This window comes from Gossypium raimondii, chromosome 5 (assembly GCF_025698545.1).
Source record: "Gossypium raimondii isolate GPD5lz chromosome 5, ASM2569854v1, whole genome shotgun sequence".
Lineage (NCBI taxonomy): Eukaryota > Viridiplantae > Streptophyta > Magnoliopsida > Malvales > Malvaceae > Gossypium > Gossypium raimondii.
In genome coordinates, this window is record NC_068569.1 from 49,623,289 (window position 1) to 49,648,119 (window position 24,831).

Consider the following 24,831-nt stretch of genomic DNA (forward strand, 5'->3'; position numbering starts at 1 on the left):
ACTTAAATCTAACCCGACCCAATCCGTGAACTGACTTAAAACAATGTGGTGACATGCGGTATACTTTTGCCAGTTGTTTTTTTTTTGTTCTTTATTCGCCTTACGGTATTATATGTTTGGCCGAAATGATGAAAAGGGTTCAATTTCGTCGTTGAAATTGGTAACATCATACTCAATTATTATAATCCTTTTCCCCTTTTCCGCTAAAGTACTAAATTACATCACCCCAACGTAGTTATTTGAATAATTGGACTTTGTTTTATTTGTATTTATACATTATTTTTAGATTTAATTCAGAAAATAATTTTGAAATCCTAGATTAAATCCCAAAGGTGAGACTATATAATAATTAATAGGAACATAAAATAAAAATAAAGCCAGATTCTAACTGTATTATTCATGGATGAATTTGTCTTCTTGAAAAGACCAAAAATCTAATAAAAATAATTGCTTTATGTATTTACTCTTTTATCTGTCCTTTTCATCCAAAATGTGAGAGAATCAAAGAATAGTTTAATTTTCTGTAAGATAATAATACTTTTATGTTTGTTCAGAAGAAGAAAGAAAATATACTAAAACTTGGATGTCTCATGCAAGCTGTGACATGTGATTATAGGAAAGAGTAAAAAGAATTAACTTTTATATTTCTATATTAACCAACCTAATTAATTTTAATTTATTGATATTTTCATAAGTTTTAAATATATTTTTTATTTTTTAAAATTAATTGAATTTTGAGAAAAGAAAGTATATTAAAGAAGAAAATAATGTGATGGTAAGAAAAAGAAGAGCTAAAGCACTTTCAAAGGACCCACACATTGTCCCCTCAATTACCTCCATTGATGTGATCTTAATTTAGCCCCTCATATCTTCAAAATTTCTTTGTTTTCCATTTCCATCTCCCCTCTTCGCTCTTTCCAGGTGAAATCAATAATGATGTCAATCAACAAAGGCAAAGAAATAGCTGGAGGGTCTTCAAGACCAACCCCCGCCGGCGCTGGTGCTGATCAGCAAAGTCCGCCGGCTTTAAGCAGGTACGTGTCACAGAAGAGAAGGGATTGGAACACTTTCGGTCAGTACTTAAAGAACCAACGGCCACCGGTGGCACTTTCCCTGTGTAACGCGAATCATGTCCTTGATTTCCTTCGTTACCTAGATCAGTTTGGGAAGACTAAGGTGCACTTACAAGGTTGCATGTTCTTCGGCCAACCTGAACCGCCGGGACCATGTACGTGTCCTCTTAAACAAGCTTGGGGTAGCCTCGATGCTCTCATCGGTCGACTCCGAGCTGCTTACGAAGAGAACGGTGGGTTGCCGGAGACCAACCCTTTTGCAAGCGGTTCCATCCGGGTTTACCTTCGTGAAGTAAGGGATTCACAAGCTAAAGCTCGAGGGATTCCTTATAAAAAGAAAAAAAAGAAGAAAAGTCCATTGAAGTCCAATGAAGATACCTCAAGCTTCACTGTGCAGCAATCTTGATCTGGTAACTTATTTATTTATTTCACTTCAATACTGCCATAGCTGAAAAATAAACTAAGCTTTTTAATAATCTTGACAATTTAGGCCACACATTTTTGTTTCCCACTGTTAAAAAAAAAAAAACCCTAGAGCCTATGTTCATCAAAAACCCTAATTTTGTACAATAGTTTACTTTAAGAAGGACAAGACATAGTAAACAGTACTTAAGCAACTTTACCTTTAATTAAATAAACAAAACACTAGTTTTTCTTAATCTTTATTCCTTTATTTACATGCAAAATCCCAATATTATTTATTTTGCTAATTTAAAATAAATTCCCATTTTTAATTATTCTCTCTGGTCCTTACAATCCTGAAGTAACATATATTATATAGAAAAAATTGTATGAAACTGTGATTCTATGTCATCCTTACTCTTTCCAATAAGAGAATGACAAATCAAATTTTTTCTCTTAATTTTCAACTGTTTTTGTTGGATTTGAAATTTTTCAAGAGGAAGAAGGAAAAATTCGATTTCTTATTCTCCTATTAAAAAGGGATAAGGATGACGTGAAATAACAGTTTCATACAATCCATTCTCTGTTATATATGTATATATAAATATATTAATGTCCTTTTCATAATCTTAAGGAAAATATACTGTAAAACATTAATGTTCTTTAATAATAATAATTATATAAAACATTTAATTACTGTAAAAGCATCATAATTTATGGTTTTATGGTGTGAAATTGCCCCAAATTATTAACAAAATTCCACCAATATTTATATATCTTTTTCAAATATATCTCTAAAAGCCCAAAATTTTTCAAGTACTTTATATTTAAGTCTATTGATTTTGATTAATTTCAGGTCCTAAAATAAAATTGCAAGAGTTTGAATCAGTTTGCTTCATCTGCATTTCCTTGTTGGATCAGTCAAGATATTGGTACTTTTTATACATAGGTAGCTCATCAGCACTGTTGTTTATTGTTTTAAATGAGAATCAAAAAGTGTAGTTGAAGAGGGTAAGTAATTTTTTTTCTCAGTTATTTAGTATTTTGCAGAAGCAGTCAAATTTGCTCCATGAATGAAAAATTATATTTTTTTTACTTCAACTGTTCCATTTCTTTTAATGATTTCAGATAAAAAGTAGCATTTTACTGCTATGGAATCTTCCTTCAATATTTAGTACTAGGATGATAGTACCTTAAATTATTAGGAAAAAACAAAATACATTGAGAGGTTAGCATTTCTAGGATGTACATATATATTGAATTTTTTAATTCTATAGTAATTTTCTATTATGTATATTAAATAATCTAAAGATGGATTTGAATGGACGATGGGATGCGGTGTGGTGCGTTTAGTTTACTTTTTGTCTGATGCTACAGTATCGAATTCCATTGCCACTATTATTTTTTCACAAACCGTAAGTAAATGTACCGCCTATCCAAACCCACCCCTAATTCTAGATCCATGAACATATTAATGAGTGCTATTGTACGATTGATTAAATATTAGGATTTAGGACTAATGGCAGTCAAATAATAACCCTATTTTTTTTTTATATCTTTTTCTTGTTTCATAATTTCTAGTGGTATCCCCCACTTATATAGTATATTGTCCCATATCTTCATAATGTTGTTTGATTTATATGGTACATCATCGGATTCCTCTTCAAAGTTAATAGCTAATTACATAATCTCCCTCTTCCACTCAATGGTCAAGATTTCCTTTCCACCATTTTGATTTTTTTTTACATTGTAGTTAAATCTTGGAATTCACTATTTATGTTACTTTTTGACATAATTATGTTTAAATTTTTATATATTTTTACGTAAATTTTAACGCATTAATAATTGGTTTTATACTATTTTTGACATATAGTCATGTGCTATTTTTTCTTGTATGCAATCGTATTGTTACTGAAATTATTAGGTACGTCTAATCAAAACTCAGTAATGTCAAGATCCCTAGCTAGCTAAGCTTTGGCTCATATGCCGTTCTTGTTAATTTCCATTGATAAATGGTCGGATGCTTTCAACAAAAATCTTTAATCCACATATATAGACGGAAAATTGGGTTGAAGATTTTATTTGTTGCTCATATTTTCGAAGTACTTAAAGTTGTTCATATGCATTTCCAGTGATACTAGATACCTAGATTCATCATAGTTTTTCTGTTACAATTCTTTTATATGTATATTTTATTCATAACACTTTGCATACTGAGAAGTGATAGGGAATGTGAGTTCCTTCATTAAGGGATGGGTAAATATGAAAAAAAGAAAAACCTCTAAAATTGTCAAATATGGATAGTTCTAAAAGGAGAAGTGATTTTTTTTATACAAAATCGGGTAAGGGATGAGTTCGTATTATTTAAATCTACAAGTGGGTTTGGATAGGCGATTGGGTGCGTTTAGCTTACTTTTTTGTCTCACACTACAGTATTGCTACAGTATCTAATCTCACCGCCACCGCTGTTTTTACACTAACCGCAGGTAAACGCACCGCCCATCCAAACCCACCCTACGTCAAAAAGGTGTTATTGTTCCATTTAAGTAATTTTTTAAAAAAATATATTTTTATAGGCATGAATAGCTTATTATTTACACACTAGTCTATACCCCGAAGCATTCATATCTTATTATTTACAGCATCCTTACGTTTGATCTTTGCTCCTGACAAACTCAGCCTGATTATCTCATTAAGCCTATCAAAAACCACTTGTTCAGATGTAAATTGCATAATTCCTTGTTAGTTCTTTCTTGCCATATCAAGTTGATATAAGATCTCCAAGCCAGCCTTCAAACTATGGAAATTAGAGCTTTCCCTTTTAACTTCTTCATTGCCTATTCCAGCACATTATCTTTGTAGTGAGCATAGTCGCAGGAGCTCCCCCCAAAGACTTTAAGAACTGACACTCAAAGAAGATATGGTCTCTAGTTGCTAAGATAGTGATAATAGCATTAACAAAAAGATAGAGACGATAGAAGAATTGTGAAGATGGAATTCAAAGAATTATCATTGACTTTCGATTAATTACTTTTGTTACGTTTTGTAGAAGTATTATTTTTTATACATGTTTTTATATGTAAGTTAGCAATAAACTAATTCAATTGGTAATATTTAGCCACTCCTATTACTTATTTTTTTAGTAAAGAGAAGGAAAATTTTTAGTTTACTTTGAAGAGGTCTTATTTTCTACAAGAGTTTTTACTCATCTTTTTAATTTCAAGTTTAAATCTGTACTGTTGGCAATGCAAAGTGGCATATCTCACATTGGTTGTGGAAAGATTTATAAGAGAATTTAAATATAGTCTTATCTCTTACCCTCATTGAGTAATTAGGACTAAAGGCTAAACACACACATTCTTGATCTCTCCAAGCTTGAGTCTCTCGACAAAACCAACTACAGATGTTAGTCTCAAAGGATGGTTATATTTTTTGAGCAACTTGAAGTTGACTACGTCCTCTGTTAAGTCACGTGTTAAGTTACGTCCTCAAAGAATGGTAAGAGGTCACATGTTAAGTCACGTGGCTAACAATCTTTTCGATCTATTTGTTAGGAATAAATCAACCAAATCCATTTGGGATACCTTGCAGAAGAAGTATAGAGGTGATGATGCTGGAATAAAAAATTATGTCATTGGAGAGTGGCTCAAATTCCATATGACTGATGATAAGCCAATAACGGATCAAGTAGATGCCTATAAGAAGTTAGTTTCCGACATCCTAGTTGAAGGGATGTAAATGTGCGAAATTCTCCAAATAAACGTCTTAATTGAAAAGTTGTCGAAATCTTGGTACGACTATCGCAATCTCCTGAAGCATAAAAAGCGGGACATTTCGTCGAAGGAACTGATTTCCTATACGAAGATTGAGGAAGCCAATCATTTTAAAGATAAGGCTTTATTTACTTGAAGTGAATTTCATTTAAATGTTAATCTAGTGGAATCTGGTTCTAGTTCATATTTTAACTAAGTCAAAAAGGAGTGAAAACTCAAAGAAGATTGGAAAAGCCCAGAACAAGAAGGCTATCAACTTCAAGAAACCAATGAAGAATAAAAAAATCCAACAAATCTATCAATTGCTACGTGTATAGCAAAGTTGGACACAAAGCATACAAATGAAATCAACTTACATTTTAAAATGAGAAAACCCAAAATAAGATGTTGTGTCCCAACTTACGGGACATGATTTTTTTCATTTTGATTAACTCAAAATGAGAAAACCTCTTCATTAAAAATTCAACTTAGATAGGATTGTTTTCAATACCATCAAATAACATCGCGCGAAAGGGATCGCATTTTAAATTTTCTTTGGATTCTCAATTTTTGACGTCAAGACATTAAGTAATCAACTACGTATCAATTTTGGGCGTTATGAGAGTGTTAATCTTTTCTCATACGTAACCGACTCCCGAACCTATTTCTCGAATTTTGTAGACCAAAAATTGTCGTTTTAGTAAAATTAACATTTTTATTAAAATGATTAAATTCCGAGTTGATCCGATCACACCTAATAAAAAGATTGATGGCGACTTCATTTTTATTTTAAAAATAAAAAATCGATTTTAAAAAAAGGTTTTGACAATTATGTTTAATTTTTTTTTTCTTATATTCATATAGCTTTTGACAAATTAATAGTTTGGATTATACAGATTAGTATTTAGTATGCTTTGCGTATTCATGTCATACTTTAGTTATTTTTTAATGTCTTTTAATCATGTAGAATGTGAAATTTGCAGCACTAAGCTTTGCAGAGAAATGAAAATATGGGTATAAGATAGAATCGTAGTAAGCTTATAACGGGATGAGTTAACTATAGTTTGTTTATTATACAGTTAGTTAGTGCGAACTTCATGCAGGTTAAAAATCTGTTTGGAAAGCAACGATCAAAAGAAAAAAAAAAAATCTGTTTGGAAAGTAAGAAAACTTGCATTTGATTAATTTATTCAAATGCTCTTTAAAGTTTCAATTTTTTTTTTATCCTAGAATTTTAATATGAAATGCATATTTCAGTAGAAATAAAACAAATGGATGTCAATTCAATTTCAATTGGAACATTTGTGAATAATTGGATTCAAACTTGAAAAGTAAGCAAAAGTTCTCCTAGATTTAGTTATGGGTTGAACTATCAACTAGATCTGGTTATGGGTTGAGTATTCGTTCAAACTTGAAGGTCTATTCAAAACTTGAGAGGATTTGGGAAAAATTATTAAGCTTGAAAACTGAGCTTAGACAAAAAATTTAAGCCTATTTAAAATATAGATTGAACTTGGGCTTGAACACTTGTCCTATTTTTAAGTTTATAATATTTTATATTACATTTATATATTATGTAATTTATAACACATTAAAAAATATTGTGATGTAAGTATTAAAATAATGTTAAGATGACTATATAAAAATATCAATAAATAAAAATATTAAATTAAAATAATATAAAAATTTTAAAAATAATATGGGCAGGCCTAAAATGAATTTAGACTAATCTTTTGCAAATATGAAGGGGTTTCAACAAAATTTTAGTATTATATTTCAAGTCAAACTTGGGCAAATATAAAATATATTAATATCATACTTAGACCCAACCTGAACTTAACCCAACCCGACCCACAAGCACCTCTAAATTCAAGTCCTCTATTATTATCATATTGAAAAAGGACTGTATAAAACAAGTGTGCCACATCATTCTATATCTCTTTCCAATTATTTAATGACATTTGATTAATTTTTTTCATATTATTAATACATAATTTTGGTATTTTTTTTAAACCTGAACCCAGAACTCCAAACTTTAAACCCTCAAATTTTGAGTTTGTAGTCTAAGGTTCAAGGTTTCAAGTTTCAGGTTCGAGGTTCAAATTCAAGGTTCGAGATATGGAGCCCAAGGTTCAGGTTAAAAAAATTACAAAAATTATGTATCAACAACAAAGTAAAAATTGCTAAAACATCATTAAATAATTAAAAAGAAATATAAAATGACGTAACGCCACTATAATTGCTGAAATGTCATTAAATAAATAGAAATGAATATAAGATAACCGGGTGCCCTATTTCTTACCATCTTTTCTATACAACATTATAAATGAAAAAATATGTGACTTGATTGGCAAGAAATATTTTTAAATTTTAAAAAAATTATATTTAAAATTTGGTGTTGATGGATTCTCTTTTAATAAAATAATCTCTAATGTTCAATAGCTAATAATCTCTTTTGTTCAAATCATGATCAATGATAAAATTTTAAGGAAAATAAGCTAAAAGATAATATTTTTTAAAAACATCTAAAAGTCTTATTAAAAGAAAACATCTAAAAGTGAAATATATATTTATTTCAATTATAATTCCTTCAACAATCTAGAGTTCTAAGGCTACTCACTTTGTATCTTAACACCCGCATGCATGAATGCGAGTTAAAAAAACATAAAATAAATAAATACACTCATGTTAGAGGCATACCACCCATGACTATATAGCACACCTACATTCAGGTAATGTATGAATGGGGAAAATCTGCCATTGAGTGAAATGATTGCACTACATATATAAATACCTGGTTGTGATCCCCATATCCAAGTTTCTGCTCATCACTTCGAAGCTCTCGAACAACTCTTCTGATCATATCCTCTCCCAACCAGGTTAAAGGGGGAAAAACTCGAATAAATACTCGGACTTCATGTACATAACAAAAATCAGGATATATATTCATCCCCAACATTTAGTACTGGCACAACAGAAATACCTACCGGCTTATCCACATGCATGTACAAGAAGGATACCCCAGTCAGCCCCTTTTAGAAAATGGAACTTGATTGGAGATTGTGAGATCGTGATGCGAGGATAAGATATCAACTTAGTCAATTCATAGAAAAAATATCAAAGGATTTTGCTTAACCATAATGTTCTCAAACTAACAATTTAGATTCCTCCATCGAATGATTTTGGGATGAACCGTCATAGTTCAAGCTTTTTGAGACGTCAAAGAAATGTGCAACAGCTTCTTCAGGTGTCCCGACTAGAACTCCATGACCCAAGTTAAGAATGTGACCGCGTGGTCCTGCACACTTAACGACCCTGAAAATAGACTGCACTAGTTTAAACACTGAACCGATGGGCCTGATTTTCTTACACCGGCCATAACGAAAATCAAACACAGTTTGAAATGACAAACCTTTGAATTTCTTTGGTCACTGCAGAAAGTGGAGAAAACAAGTAAGCAGGGTCGACATTTCCCTGCACACTGATATCGCTACCCAAACGCTTCCTTGCATCAGCCATATCCACTGTCCAGTCAAGTCCAATCACATCAACCCCAGTTCCTTTCATGCGTTCAAGGAGGCCACCGTTACCGTTAATGTAGAGAACAAGAGGTGTTTTAGGGCATTTATTTCGTACTACACTCACAATCTGCAATTGATGGAACCCAATAAATGAGTACAAGGGTCAAATTAAACGGTATAACAACATATTATCTGAGGTAAATTTTCTCAAACCACCAAATAGGAGTTGATTGCATGTAGTAACTAGTGATGGAAGAGACAATTACCTATTGAAGACAAAAGTATGCATAGTTTCATTATTTTCATGACAAAAGTAACAAGATCTGCCGTAAGTTCTAAATTACCTCAGTTATGTAAGGCTTTGACCATTGCTCCCACATGTCAGGTGGTAGTTGCCCACCCCAAGAATCAAATATTTGTATGCAATGTGCTCCAGACTCCACTTGGTAAATAATGTATTCGGATATTGCCTTTGTTAAATGAGAAAGAAGAGTCCTCAATAAATTCGGTGCCGTGTGGCACATACTCTTTATGGTTGTATAAGTTCGGGTTGTACCTCCCTCTACTATATATGTGGCGATCGTCCAAGGTGCTCCAACAAAACCTAGTACCGCTGCATGACCTCCAACCTACATAAAGAAAGAAGGTACAATAAAAAATGTGAATTATATTAAGCAGAACTCTAGCTATAACACATTAAAAAGGAGAATCACCTCCTGGCGCAAAATCTTAAGTGATTCTCCAACAAAGTGTAGCTTTTCCAAGTCAATTGGATGCAATGCCTTCAAATCGTCCTCAGAGCGAATTGGTGACTGAATAACAGGGCCCCTTACTTCTTCAATGTCAAATGGGACCCCAAATGCAGGCAGTGGAGTAAGTATATCGGAGAAAATTATCACTCCATCAGGACGGAAAGCTTCCCAAGGCTGCAGAGAAATTTCCACAATGAGATCAGTTGTCTCGGACCTCTCTCTGAAGGATGGGTGTTTCTCGGCAAGCTTTCTGTAAACAGCCATATACCTTCCTGCCTGCCGCATCATCCATGCAGGAGGTCGACTTACAGGATCTCCTCTCGCAGCCTTAACCAACAATGGATCTAAATAAAAGATGAATGGAGAAACGGAGCATAAGTTTATAATACCTCTGAAGGCCAAAGACAAGAATGTTGTTGCCATCACTAGCATACCAACATCAATAACAAATTCCTTTTCACTAGCAAGGAGAAATCATAGTCAAATTCATACAGGTTACACAAAAGTTCACAGCTTTTAGAACTAAGAACATTCATCATATTATCATCTCTTCAAAAAATAAAAATATGTAAAACATTACCTTAATAAAATTAGATATTAAAGCTAAAGAGCTAACTTTTAGATCCTAAACCAAGGCGTACCAATACCCCATCCATGCTTCAACCATTACATTACTCAAAGAAATAAGCTTATACAAAGAATGTAATCCATTTCCAGTCTGGCCTGGCCTCATCTTCCAACCATGTTGGCATATTCAGAACAAACAGTCTTCATTATCCAAATCGAACCTTGACCACATTTCCACCATAAGGTGCCAATTCTAGCTTCTCACAGAATGCATAGTCTAAATAAAAATTCTCCTTATTACTACCTTTATAATATTCACTAAACACCCAAAATATTCTAATAAAACCAATGCAATGAATAAACAGATGACAACCCATTTTAAATCAATCCCCAAACATAAGAAACCCAGACAACCAAACTAACAGGGGGAAAAGAAAAACAAAGAGATGGAGCAATGAACTATACCAGTAGAAGAGCAAGCTATAGAAAACTTGTTAATTTTTGTTCTTTTGGGGGATGAAACAAAAGCTCCAGGGAACTTGTTATTTTCAGTAGTCTGAAAACCCAGCTGCACTATCAAGCTTGATGATTTAACACCCAAGGAACTGCAAGCACTGCATTTCAAAGAGTAAAGAAGAAAAAAGAATTAGGAAAAAAAAACCCTAAACAGTTGAAATCCATTTCTTTTCCGTATTGAAATGGGATTTTGACCTTGTTAGTGAAGAGAAGCTCATTTTTCTTTTTAACTATTGTTTCCGGGAAGAATTTGGGATAGATTTTGCGAGCTTAGGCGGAAGTGCTCTCTGTTTTTGTTGACTCTGTTTTCTTATCTCTGAAAAGAGATCGATGGTTCGACTTGGGTATAGCAAGTTAAGTTGATGGTTGTGATCTTGCCACGTCGGAACACTGGATAAAACAGGGCCCTACATCGAGTACCCTTTTAATTTCCTTTTTGTTTCGGTACAACTTAGAAAAACTTAAGGTAAACAACAACTTTCATCCTCTTATAAATTTTGTTTTTTCGCTTTAGTCCCTACATTTTTATTAACACCATTTTCACCATACAAATATTTAATTTTATTAACACTATTTTCACCAATTGGGATGCAAATGGAATAAATTTGCATAATAATAAAAACACAACTTACAAAGGACCAATTCAAAAACCAAAACAAATTGCCGAATCATGTCTAGGTTTGTACAAACAATTGATAGAAGCAGATGCACCGACAGGGATGAATTAGGTTCACCACTATCAATAATAACCATTACATAAAACTTATACATCATTCATACCAAAATAATCAATTTTTTTTATATTTTTATTTATTATTGAATGGGATAAATACAAAATTTATACATGAATTTTGGTCTAATGTGCAATTTGACACATAAACTTTGATTTGGTACAATTATATACATAAAATTGAATTGTGGTTCATATGTATACATGAAACTTTGATTTTGATTCATTTATACATATTTAAATAAATGAATACATACATTTATTTTTATATTGGATTAATATAAATTTTTTGTATGTAATATATCAACGTAAATTGGTGCCAATTAGATAATATTGTTATTGAATCGTGAAAATTGAATCAAATCAAATTTTCATGTAAAAATCTCATAAAATCAAAGTTCATGTATAACATTACACATTAGACCAAAGCTCATGTATAGTATTGATATTGATCTCTTTTGAATTAATTGTACATTTTTGAAATTTTATGTATTTATATATATATTGGATTCTTTAGAATCAATTTGATTGACACAACTTGTAAATGTCGAAGGCTAAATCTTTTAGAATTATGTCTAAATTGGCATAATATAGAAAAGTTAAGGCTACTATTATTATGCTAATTAAAAGAAGGTCACATCAACTTCCATATAAGTGACCAAAAATCTAATGTCGAAAACGTGGGTAATCAAATTGTAACTTTTCGTATTTAAGTTACTAAAATAAAAACTTAAGTTTACCCAATAAAAAAATAGATGAGCTCTCAAGCTATAATTTCACAAAAACCTATGAGATCCAAATGATGATTGGTCATGTAATGATGGTTGACGAAAGGGTCGAGGAGTGAGTATTGCCGAGAGTGAGAGAGGTTCTACTTGTTTCTTGAAAAAAATTGTTGATCTTTTTATATGTAAGATCAAATTAATAGAATGTGTAAATTTTATAGTACTAAATTAATTATTAGGCCAATAAAAAAATCTCAGGCTAGTTTTTCATCACTCATCTAATAATTAAGATGAGAATAATTAAAATATTTAATTTCAAAAATTAAATGGTTAAATAAAAATAATTTAATAATTAGATAATTATTTTGTAATTTACTTGAAAAAAACTCACATTTTTATTTAGAATAAGAAATTAATAAGATGAATTTTATGTAGGGACAAACAAACTAAAAGTAACTTAATTTAAAAATAGTTTTAACTTACTTCCAAAAAAAACTTTTAACTCGAAATATTTTTCAAAATTTTTATGTGTAAGGGCGGACCCCTAAAATGAAAAAAAAATCATTTAGGTTCTTTATAATTTGTAAAATTTTAAATTAGTAATAATAAAATTGCACTTAGCCTCCCGAAATGAAAAGAATTTGATTTAATACTCTAAAAATTAGAAAGATATAGACTATTAAAATGGTGAATTGTATTTTTACTATTGTAAAACTATACAATTTAATTCCAGCCCCTAAAAAATTTGGTTTTGCCCTTGTATGTATACTTTAATTATTGAATAATTATACATGAAAATTAATAGTAAAAAAATATGTACTCAACAATGCTAATATAAGTTTGCCCTCTAAGTTAAATTATGTCATATAAGTTAAATAAGAGTGGTTGGGTGTTGTGATTATGCGTGTGAGATTTGGTGTTTGAGTCTTTCCTTTAGAATTTTGTTTATTTTTTGTTATATTCCTATCTTTGTTTAGTTGGATTAAATCTTATTTCAAGGCAAATTATGTTAAAATGAGTTTGCTGGTTTAATGGTAAGGTGCTTTTGAGTTACTCTTTCTTGTGTTCAAATCTTATTGTGTGCTATTGGAAAATAGTTTTTGCTCTATTTTTTCTCACCACTTCAACCATTCAACTCTTTTCCCTTTTTGCACGATTTTTTTTTGAATTTTTATTTTATTTTGTTTCCCCATTCCCTTTGTCACATTCTACTTCTTTTCTCTTCTTGATTACTTTGAGTCCTTTTTCTTTATTTATTTCGCTATTCTATTTGTTACCTTTAAGTGATTGTGGGTTGTGTCGTTGAAATCTTCGGTGGTTTTTGTAAATACAATCAAGCATAAGTGTTGTCGTTTATTATTTTTGTTGCTATTGAAATTAATTTCATTGTTGGGGCAAGATATGTGTTGGTTGGGTGTAATTTTGATTCTTGTTGTGATTAAACATTTTCGTGGTTCGTGGTTAGGGGAAGGAAATGATAATCGTGCCCCACCAACGGAGTAAGTTTCGTGTTGAACGTCGTTTTTAGTGGTATGTACTCGAATTTTGCCTTAGGGATTTAAAATTTGGCTATAAAGAATGTGGTTTTTTTATTTGTTATTGGAAAATTTGATTGAATGAATGATTCTCGGATTCTTGAGTTCTCGATTGTGAGGTTAATTGGAATTATTTTCAGGTGTGTGATCTAACCTAAAAAACTCATCGAAAATTTAGAAAAAATTACAAAACTAGGTTGTTTTTCGAAATTGCCCAATGTCACACGACCATGTGGTAGGCTATGTGACAGACCGTGAGCACCACATGGCTATGTGGTAGGCCGTGTGTCAGGCCGTGCGGAGCACACGGTCATGTGTTTTTTTGCAACCTATGTGTCTTGGCCTTGTGGAGCACAAGGCCGTGTAAAACTTTGCAGACTGTGTGGGTAGGCCGTGTGGAGCACACAGCCGTGTGTGTTTTTACAGCTTGTGTGTCTTAGCCATGTGGAGCACAAGGCCGTGTGAAACTTTACAGACCGTATGGGTAGTCCATGTGGACCACACGCTAGCTTTTTGGGTCGTATGGGACTTTATGGCCAATTTTTGGGCCCGATTAGGGGTCGTTTAAGGGACTCAGAACTTGGGTCTGTAGGCATCATATGGGGTTGGAAAAGCGTAAGTTTAGTACGTTAAAATTCATAGGTAAGCTTAGAGAGTATGTTAAGTAGGATATGTTACTGTTAAATCATATGCCATGTTGTGATATGTATGAAAATATGTGTGTATGTATACCATACGATTTATGATATATGTATGTATGATGTATGATTGTGATATGCATGTGTTTTGGGGTGGGATATGATATGATGGGGGAAGTGTTATATGGCAGTTTTTACTGCAATTATGGCAGCTAGACCGCAAGTTTTTGACTTACAGCTCAACTGCATATTTATGAGTGGCACACTGCCATAAATCAGTGTGATTGGATGAATGGACTCCTGTAGTCCTATATGGTGTGATTGACTAGTCGGAGATGGTGTGTAGCGAATGGGGGTAGGACATGTAATGATATGATATAATATGATATGATATGATTTGGTATGATATGATATGATATGATATGTTATGATACGTTATGATATGATAAGATATGACTAGTATGAAACCTGATGCGATATAAAATATTAAAATATATTATATGATTCAAATTTTGATATGCTATGACACATTCTGTTGTATACATATACTTGTACTAAAATTGTGGGCCAAATCACACACTGGGCTTAAAGCTCACTCTTTGTTTGCTTCGTTCCAAGTGATCCTCCGACTTAGGATTGGACGACGACTTTGGAGCTCGGATTTTAGTATTTCAGTTTAAGTATGAATTAGATTCTCTTTTGTTATACGGACTTTTTATGGACTTATCGGACATTTTTTACTTTTAATCTTGGTTGGGACTGTAAGGCCCAATTTTAGCCCAGGCCCATGCAAATTAAATAAACAAAAAAATAAAAACCAAAACAATAAACAATGTCAAGTTTTTACAAACCCAAAATCAGCACAGCCCAGTAAACTAAACCCTATTAACCTAGCTCAAACCTAAACCCAACTACATCTAGCCCAACTATCATACAACCCAAAACATAAAAGGAACCAGAAACCCTAGCAGCAATGGCGAGCCTCTAGCGCCGCAGCCACCAGGGCTTTCCCTCGGCCTCACGCGCGCCTCCGTACGTGCCACGTCCACCCTCTATACGCCGTACCTGCAAACAGAGCAAACAACGCAGTAGAAAACAAAAAAAATTGTATTTTCATTTTTTATTTTGTTCATTTTTTCGGCTTAAAAAACAAAAGGCGAAACTTTTGTAATCGGTTAGACACGCATTCACAGAGATTGAATACAAAAAAAAAAACCAAATATTCAAAAAAATTGAAAGGTGAATAGATTTTTTTTTCTTCTTTTCTTCCTTTTCTGTTATTGGCTCTTTTGTTCCTTATTCAATACAATAATAGAAGATTAGAAAGCAAAGAGCGTACCTGGTGATCGATCTTTTGCTCCCTCCGTCGCAATCGGAGGCGAGCAAGGAATCGGGGCCTCCAAACGTTAAGAGGCTGTTAGTTTAGGTTTTAATTTAGCTTATATATTGCGAAAGAAATGACACCGTTTTAAGCATGCTTCAGTAGCCTTAAAAATGACGCCGTTTGCAAGCTCAGACCCGATGATCCGATTTGACCCGGGGAGGATCCGCGTGTTTTGTTTCGATGGCTTATTTGCGTGTTTGGTTCTTTTGCTTTTTGATTTACTTCAGTTTAACCCTTTTGTTTTTTTAATTTTTGCCACATAATTTGATCCTGCTTGCAATTTTGTCCTTCTGTAAGTTGAGGGGACAAACGTTCGAAACGACACCGTTTCCAATGATCTGACTTGATTGCCACGTGGGACTTGTGTGTTTAATTTCGGTGCTAGTCACTCTGATTTTAAATGAATTTCAATTCGGTCCTTTTCATTTCATTTTATTGCACGTTTTACCCCTAAATTTCTGTTTTAATTCCAAATTAGTAATTTGTTTTGTTAGTTTTACTACTAAAATAATTACTTTAATATTAGTTTATCATTATTACTACTACCAATATTATTATTATTATTATTTTTAATTTTTTTCCATTTCTTTTTTTTCAATTTACCTACCCGTTTTATATACATTATTTTATTTTACTACATAGTATTATTTTAAGTTTCCCATATATCATTATTTAATTTCATAATGTATTATTATATATATATATATTTATGAGTCTAACATAGTTGGTACACATTGTTATGATTTTATTTAGAATATATTCTTAATATTTATATATATTGTTTATTTTAAAACTTTTATAGATATATTTATTGATTGTTTGACATTCATTAGTATACGTTTTAGCTTACGAGCAATCATTTCGTGTTGTACATTTTTATTCAATCGTTGTTTATTCGTGCAAAAGATTACGCTTAATACCATTTAAGTACTTAAATCATTTTATTCTGAAAATTTTCAAAATACTTGGTGTTCACGATTCTCGAGAAGGTCATGCCCTAACTTACTGGGCTTCGATTCTTTTCGTCAAATTTAGATAGATAAGTATTTCTTTTTCAATAAAACCATACAATTTTAAATAAAAGTTCTTCGGGATATCAAGATGTTGGATCCTAACTCACTGGATATGACATTCTGCTATCTCAAATTAAGGATTTTTAAAAAAATAAAAAAAATATTCGATATTTAGGATTTTTGGGAAATTGAACCCTAACTTACTGGGTTTTGATTTTTCATTTGACCCCAAAGAAACTGAATATCCTTTTCAAATTTTAATGCTTGACTTTTAAAAATCCAAAGACAAACTTAATTTTGAAGATTAGAAATGGTGCGCCCTAACTCACTGGGTGTGACATTTTATTTCTTTGAAATAAGAGTGTTTTATTATTTTAATTCATTCAAGTTAAAAAGATCGTATTTTAAAATCTTTTCAAAATTTCGATACTAAGACATTAAACAATCAATTCGGTACCAATTTTGGGCGTTACAAGAGTGCTGACCCTTCCTCGCGCGTAATCGACTCCCAAACCTATTTTGTCAAATTTCGCAGGCCAAAATCATTTTCAAGGTGAGCCGATCACACCTCAAATAAAGGTCGGTGGCGACTCCTATTTTCGTTTTTAAGCTGACAACTAAACTTTTTTTGTTTTCAAAAAGTGGTTTTGACAACTTAGCGACTCCACTGGGGACTTTAGAGAGTCAAGCCGTAAAATGGATTGTTTTCTGTCTTATTGTTGAAAATTGAAGATTGATTTTAAAAATTACGATCCTTTCTTTGCATGTGTTTGTACGATTATTGTAAGTTGTGTTTTTATACTTTGGCATTATATAGCATAAAGACTATTTAGTCTTACCTTTTTTAAGTGGGAGTGAGAAGCTACTCCTTCTTGAGGTTTTCACCTCTGTGCGGGATAGTGGATCACTTTCAGGATACATCCGTACCTATGTCTTCGTGAGATTTTCATCTCCAGCAGCCATAAGGAAATGTATTCCCCTAAACCGAACTCGGTCTGCATAAGCCTATAATGGGAGAAGATCGAGGAATCTGCTGGTTCGGGTACCTTGTCTTTAGAACAAAACCCCATGTAGTGGACTTAGAAGCTTAACCTAGTTAGAACCTTTCCAACCTCTAGTGTTTGCCCAGATAGGTGCTTGTTTTCTTATACTTGCTTTAAATTTTATTTTATGTTGTACTGACTTGTTTGTGTTTTGTTGATATTTTTGCATGTCACTGCATATTTCAAAGAGTGTCAATTCAAGTTCAGTTACTAAATTAGAAAAAAATTGTCATGGCAAACGAATTTCTTGATAAGGTGGAGGATAATGCCATTGTCCGTATATGGTCAGAGAAAGTGCAATTGGAAAAGGGAGACAGTCTAGCTAAGGGATATGTGTCAGAACTGTGGGACTACACTCGCATTAGTGTGACGCAAAAGAGCTTGCGGGAGTTAAATGAGATATGGTAACGGTGGAATGATGAGACTAAGCAGTTGTTCTATTCTAATTATGGGGACTTGCCATATTTGCTAGACGTCAAGGTAGATGAGCAATTGTTTCGGGCTCTTGCTCAATATTGGAACCCTGCATATAGTTGTTTTACTTTTTGGAATGTTGATTTTGTGCCTACAGTGGAGGAGTATACAACTTTACTACATTGTCCAAGGCTTCAGGTGGATAAAGCATATTCCAAAGTCGCGTATGTCCTAGCGTTTTGGAAGAAATTAATGAACATTACTGGAATGAGTGAGCAGTGGATCACGGCTAGGATTAAGTAGAAGGGTGAGTGTAAATGTATTCCATGGAAGAATTTGCGAGACTTGATTCTAGCGCATCCGGATGGGAAAAAGAATGTTGATGTGTTTGCTTTGAGTATCTACGGGTTGGTGATCTTCCCTAGGGCACTGGGGCATGTTGATGAGGCGGTTTCAGATCTTTTTGACCGATTGGATAAATGGGTTACGCCTATTCCTATGATTTTGGCTGAAACGTTTAGATCTTTAAACGCATGTAGGCGAGCTGGTGAGGGAAGATTTATAGGCTGTGCATAGTTGTTACTAGCTTGGTTTCATAGTCATTTTTGGAAGGTCGACAAGATTTCCTACTGGGTTTTCTCTGAACATTACTCCCCGTTAAAAGAGATAGTGGCTACACTAAGAAGGGACGACATATCGGAAGAAAATTGGATAGCGATTCTCTAAAATCTTCAAGAGGAAGATGTAGAATGGAGAGCTCCTTGGTTGATTCCTGACAGAATTCTTTACCGTTGCGGAAGCTTTGATTGGGTTCTGTTGCTGGGAATTTGGGGAGCTGTGGGGTATGCACCTGTGCTTGTACTAAGACAGTACGGTTCAAGGCAGTTTGTGTCGGCAACGCATGGTTTAGCTCAGTGTGAGTTCTCGTACCGATGAGATAATTACAAGAAGAAGGTAAAAGAAATTTCTCAACTTGGAATCAGGTTCGTAGGATGAAAAGGATATCTGTGGGCTTAATGGCGACTCCTGAGTATGGTGAGTGGCGAAGCAAGAGAGTTAATGATAATATTCCGGAGTTAAATTCAGAAGGTGCTTGACCAATGGAAGAATACTTGCAAGTGATTCCATCTGAGTTGAAGATTATAAAACAAGATTTTAAAAGAAAAAATTTAGAGCTTGAAAAGAAGATAGAGCGGTTGGAAGAAAAAAAGATGCATCTGAGGTTAGACGCCGATGTTCAAAAGTTAAAGGCTGAAAAGCTAAGAAAAGGAAAGAATAAGGTAGAAGAGGACTTAGATAGTCTAAAGACAGATTACAAGAAGTTGCAGCTATTGATGAGAACTGCTGGGCTGGGAAAGACTTCAGAGCAATGGCGACAGGATATCCAGGAAGAAAGAAATAAAGCTAGTTGATGGAAAAGAAAGTCTTAGGAGACTCAAGTGCAAAAAGAGGCTCTAGAACGACAGATGTTAGAAATTCAAAATCATCAATAGAAACTGAAAGCTAGAATTGTAAAGCTTGAGAGATTCCTTACTCTGTATAGAAGTCGTAATTCTGTGGTAGAATCAAAAGCAAGCCTGTGCAAGGTTGAAGAAATGAAAAAGAGGATAGAAGAATTAGAGTATGCATTACAAAGCTATGAGCACATGATTAAATTCTTGGATAGAAGTGAAGAGCATTGGACAGAGCAACTTTATCATTCCCAGAGTCAAATCCAGAACAGAGATTACATTATGGGCAGGGCTATGGCTCAGATTCGGGAGGTAGCTGATCATTTGCAAACAATGGCAATTTAGGCTGACGTGTTAAGCGTGAAGTATGAGCTGGAATCAGATTGGGGTCAGGAGTTAGCTACATTGTTAAAGGGAGTTAAAACTCTGAGCATTAGGGCAAAACCATATTTGTAATTCATCTTTTGTAAAGAATTTTGTTTATCAATAAAGTTTTCTAAAAGAAACTGGATCAGAATCGACACTTTTTTTGCATTTATTTCATGCATTTGCATTACATGATATCATATGCATTCAATATTATTAAAAAGAGTTTTAATTGGTTAAAATTATGCCTCAGTTAATCAGAAAACCAACAAAAACTCATCAACCAAGCACCGTTACAGTACCCGTGCCAAGTTAAAAATTATGGATCAAAGGTTGGAAAAGTTAGAGCGACTTCACAAGGAAATGCAAGATCAGTTACAGATGCAAATGAAGGAACAGGTGGAAAAAATTCAACATGACATGACAGAAAAAATACGGGAGTCTCAAAACGACATGATGACCAAACTAACGCAACTATTGACTAATGGAGTAAATAAGGGGAAAAGACCTATGGTTAATGATGAATAAGAAGACAAGGATGAACTTCTATATCCTCCAGGCTTTACACCTCCGCATGCGCAAGTTCAGACCGAGGTGCATCCGCGTAAATCCTCTGTTTCAATTAGGCCTCGGCAGTTTCAAGTTGGTGTTTCAATGCCGATGAACTTCCAGGCAGGATCAGGCTCTAACCCCGATGATAATTCGATTAATCTTGCTATCCCAAATTTTGATGAAATAGCTGAGAAGGACAAAGTAAATGAAGAATTGCCAAAATAGTTTGAGGAGAAATGGAAATGGATTGAAGAGAAATTTAGGGCAATGGAGAGCATTGAAAGCTATCGGGGAATAGATGCAAAAGATCTTAGCTTGGTCCCGGATTTGGTGCTTCCTTATAAGTTCAAGATGCTCGAATTTGAGAAATATAGTGGGACCAGTTGCCCTGAAGCCCATATCACCATGTTCTGTAGGAGAATGACTGGGTATATTAACAATGATCAGCTATTAATACATTGTTTTCAAGATAGCCTCATTGGAGCAGCGTCGAAATGGTACAATCAGTTAAGCCGAACCAAAATTGGTACTTGAAGAGATTTTGCGCAGGTTTTTATGAGGCAGTACAGTCATGTATCAGAAATAATGCCTGACAAAATCACTTTGTAGAATTTGGAAAAGAAATCGAATGAAAGCTTCAGACAGTATGTGCAGAGGTAGAGAGAGATTGCGGTTTAGGTTCAGCCACCACTTTTGGAAAAGGAAATGACGATGCTTTTTATCCATAGATTGAAGGCCCCGTTCATTACACACATGTTCGGAAGCGCTTGAAAGAATTTCTCAGATATAATCATGAACGGTGAAATGATTGAACATGCTATTAAAAGTGGAAGAATAGATGGAGGGAAGAATAATAGAAGATCAGCCTCAAAGAAAAAAAATGAAGTGAATAATGTGAATGCCTATGGTAAGTCAATTACAGTGAGTCAGCCAAGAAAAGTGGTGGCTAACCAACAAGGCTCATCGAAAAAAGAAGCAGGAGTGAGGCAAAATACTAAAAAGCCTCAGTTCACGCTAATTCCAATGTCATATAAAGAGCTGTATCAGAATTTATTTAATGCACATGTTGTTTCCCTCATTACTTGACCCCTTTACAACCTCCTTATCCCAAATGGTACGATATAAATGCAGAATGTGACTGTCATGGGGAATTTCAGGGCACTCAATAGAGAATTGCACTGCCTTCAAGAAGCTAGTTGAAAGACTAATCAGCATGGGTGTTGTCAAGGTTGATGACTCACCCAACGCAGAAAACCCGCTACCCAATCATACTGATAAGGGGGTGAATATGATGAGTGGAAGCATGAGAGAAGAATTCAAGAATGACATTGTTGAAGTAAAAACTCCATTGAAACGGGTTTGGAAAGAGATGAGAAGAGAGGGTTAGTTATTTCAGATTTTGAAGAAGGGAATAAGACTGAAAACTATTGTGAATTCCATCATGAAACAGGGCACGAAATCCAAAGATGTAAAGAATTTAAAGATCTGGTCCAAAGCATGATGGATAACAAGGAGATGAAGTTCTATGAGGAAACAGAAGAAGAAAGAAGCATATGCGCGTTGAAATCAACGACAGAGATTTCAAAAAGAAATCATCCCGTGGTCATCATCTCGCACCCTAAGAATAATGAAGCTAAGGTTCGGGTAACACCAAAAATTGTAATTTAGAAACCATCAAACTTCTCATATAAGGATAGTAAAATGGTCCTATGGAACTATATATGCAATGTGATAATCGCAGGAAAAGAAGTTGAGGGCAATTAGGAGATAGGTTTTTACATACGTAATGGGAAGCGTTATGATACTCAAGCAGAATTGCCAAGAGAAAAGACATTGGTGGTAGAATAGAAGAAAGGGAAAGCAGTCGAATCTGGACCATTGGTTAATGAGACAATAAAAGAGAAAGAAGCAAAGGAGTTCCTGAAATTTTTGAAACACAGCGAATACAATGTTGTGGAGCAACTGCACAAACAGCTAGCTCACAATTCTGTACTAGCGTTGCTCTTAAGCTCAGAAGTACATCGAAGTGCACTGATGAAAGTACTGAATGAAACATATGTGGCCAACGACATTTCAGTCAATAAGCTGGATCATTTGGTTAGCAATATAAGTGCTTACAATTTTATCTTCTTTAATGATGATGAAATACCGTCTGGAAGAAGGGGTTCTACTAAAGCTCTGCACATTACTACCCGATGCAAAGGGTACACATTGCCGGGGGTACTAATTGATAATAGATCTACACTGAATGTGTTGCCTTTCTCTACTCTTAATTGACTACCGGTGGACAGTTCACACATGAAAACATGCCATAGCATAGTAAGGGCATTTGACAAAACAGAAAGGAGGGTTATAGGGAGAATTGAAATACCATTGATGATCAGCCCAACCACTTATGAGGTTGACTTCCTGGTAATGGATATTAAGCCCTCCTACAACTATTTATTGGGGAGACCATGGATACACTCGACAGGGGCAGTACCTTTATCGCTACATCAGAAGGTGAAGTTAGTATCAGAGGGTCGATTGGTAACAATAAGTGCGGAGGAGGATATCATTGCGACGGTAACTGGTAATGCGCCTTATGTAGAGACTAATGATGAAGCAGTGGAATGTTCTTTCCGATCTTTAGAATTTGTGAACGCGATGTTTATTACTGAGGGGCACAAAATTTTGATACCAAAGATATCCAAGACCACCGAGATGGGTCTACAGTTGATGGTAGGAAGAGGAGCCTCGCCAGGGAAAGGATTGGGAAAGCATCTCTAAGGAAGGATTGAAGCACCAATGCTGAGGGAAAAGTTTGATAGTTTTGGCTTAGGATACGAACCAGATATGAAGCAGAAGAGGAAAGAAGCGAAGAAAAGACAGGAGAGAAGAAGGGCACGTTTGAGCGGAGAGGAAGCCCAGTGGGAGCCTTTGACCTTTCCCCACATATCTAAATCCTTTATGTCAGGTGGGTTTATTTACCCTGAGCAAGAGGTGCCCAGAAAGGAAGGCATTGAAGAAATGTCAGAAAATGTTCATATCAATGCTATAGAAACAACTGAAAGAAGGACCTTGTTGGAGATCTGCCCTTACGAACCTTGGAGTGAGCTAAACAATTGGACTGCAGAAGAAATACATGTAGTCTTTAGAGCTTATTTAGAGTAATATTCAGAACATTCTTATTTTTTTTTAGCCTAAAAATGGTAGGAAATCCTTTATGAAATAGGCTTAAGTCTGAACATCGTTATTCTAATAAAATACATCTTTGCATTCATTTTGAGCAATTATCCTTTTATTCTTTCCATGCAAGTAAATATTTTCCATTTGATTGATTGTCTTCCAAAGGATTCTTTCATTACATTTATAATCTAATCGTACAAATAATCATTCATAAATTTATATATTATTTATATATTCTTTGGTGTATCCCCATAGGTCCTTAGATATTAATGACATGAGTGATGCTGTTTCAAACAGGGAGCTTCTTTTTGAGCGAGATATGTGTTTAGAGGGATCTCATGACCTTGAAAATGACGTAGACTGTAGTATATCTCCAGACTTGTTGAGAATGGTGGAATAAGAGGATAAACAAATTTTACCTCATGGGGAATCGTTGGAAATCGTGAGCCTAGAGGAAGGAAAAGAGGTGAAAATTGGAACTGATATCACCGCGAAGACAAAAGAAGACCTCATTAAGTTACTCCGAGAGTTCAAAGATGTTTTCGTATGGTCATACCAGGATATGCCCAGGCTAAGTACTAGTATTGTGGTACATTATTTGCCTATAAAAGAAGATTGTAAATCGGTTCAGCAGAAGCTCAGGAGAATGAGACCCGATATTGTATTAAAAATAAAAGAAGAAGTCAAAAAGCAATTCGATGCTGGATTTTTACAAGAGGTCAAATATTCAGAATGGGTAGCGAACACCGTCTTTGTTCTTAAAAAAGATGGAAAGGTACGAATGTGTGTGGATTATAAGGACTTGAACAAGGCTAGTTCAAAGGACAATTTTTCGTTGCCTCACATTGATACTTTAGTGGATAATACGGTAGGCTATTCATTATTTTCTTTCATGGATGGCTTTTCCGGATACAATCAAATAAAGATGCATCCCGAAGATATGGGGAAAACCGTATTCATTACATTTTCGGGAACATTTTGTTACAAAGTAATGCCCTTTGGGTTGAAGAATGCGGGAGCAACGTATCAAAAGGTCATGGTGACTCTGCTTCATGACATGATGCATAAAGAAATTGAGGTCTATGTTGATGATATGATTGCAAAATCTAGAACGGAAGAAGAACATCTTCGAGTCTTGAGAAAATTATTCTTAAGATTGAGGAAATTTCAGCTCAAGCTCAACCCAACAAAATACACATTTGGAGCCAGATCAGGGAAGTTGTTAGGCT

At 34.2% G+C, this 24,831-nt stretch overlaps 2 protein-coding genes across 2 annotated transcripts; one reads left to right on the forward strand and one right to left on the reverse strand.

Moving 5' to 3' along the window:
* Nucleotides 1-858: 858 nt before the first annotated feature.
* On the forward strand, nucleotides 859-2,576 carry LOC105766345 (protein LIGHT-DEPENDENT SHORT HYPOCOTYLS 7). Its single transcript, XM_012585758.2, has 2 exons — nucleotides 859-1,483; nucleotides 2,332-2,576. The coding sequence occupies exon 1, from the start codon at nucleotides 934-936 to the stop codon at nucleotides 1,477-1,479; it is 546 nt and encodes a 181-aa protein (XP_012441212.1). The 5' UTR covers nucleotides 859-933; the 3' UTR covers nucleotides 1,480-1,483; nucleotides 2,332-2,576.
* A 5,203-nt stretch (nucleotides 2,577-7,779) lies between these two features.
* LOC105766344 (uroporphyrinogen decarboxylase 1, chloroplastic) lies at nucleotides 7,780-10,920 on the reverse strand. Its single transcript, XM_012585757.2, has 6 exons — nucleotides 10,779-10,920; nucleotides 10,533-10,681; nucleotides 9,462-9,844; nucleotides 9,093-9,377; nucleotides 8,640-8,875; nucleotides 7,780-8,542 (listed from the first exon to the last, which is right to left on the reverse strand). The coding sequence occupies exons 1-6, from the start codon at nucleotides 10,799-10,801 to the stop codon at nucleotides 8,374-8,376; spliced, it is 1,245 nt and encodes a 414-aa protein (XP_012441211.1). The 5' UTR covers nucleotides 10,802-10,920; the 3' UTR covers nucleotides 7,780-8,373.
* Between the last annotated feature and the right edge of the window lie 13,911 nt (nucleotides 10,921-24,831).

What these genes read in the sequence shown, in the direction of transcription:
- LOC105766345 (XM_012585758.2), top strand. Translation starts at nt 934, where the DNA reads ATGATGTCAATCAACAAAGGCAAAGAAATAGCTGGAGGGTCTTCAAGA.
- LOC105766344 (XM_012585757.2), bottom strand. Translation starts at nt 10,801, where the DNA reads ATGAGCTTCTCTTCACTAACAAG. An exon ending in TATAGCTTGCTCTTCTACTG is followed by an intron (nt 9,845 to 10,532) that starts GTATAGTTCATT and finishes TCTTTTATTTAG; the next exon opens with ATCCATTGTTGGTTAAGGCT. An exon ending in TTAAGATTTTGCGCCAGGAG is followed by an intron (nt 9,378 to 9,461) that starts GTGATTCTCCTT and finishes TTCTTTATGTAG; the next exon opens with GTTGGAGGTCATGCAGCGGT.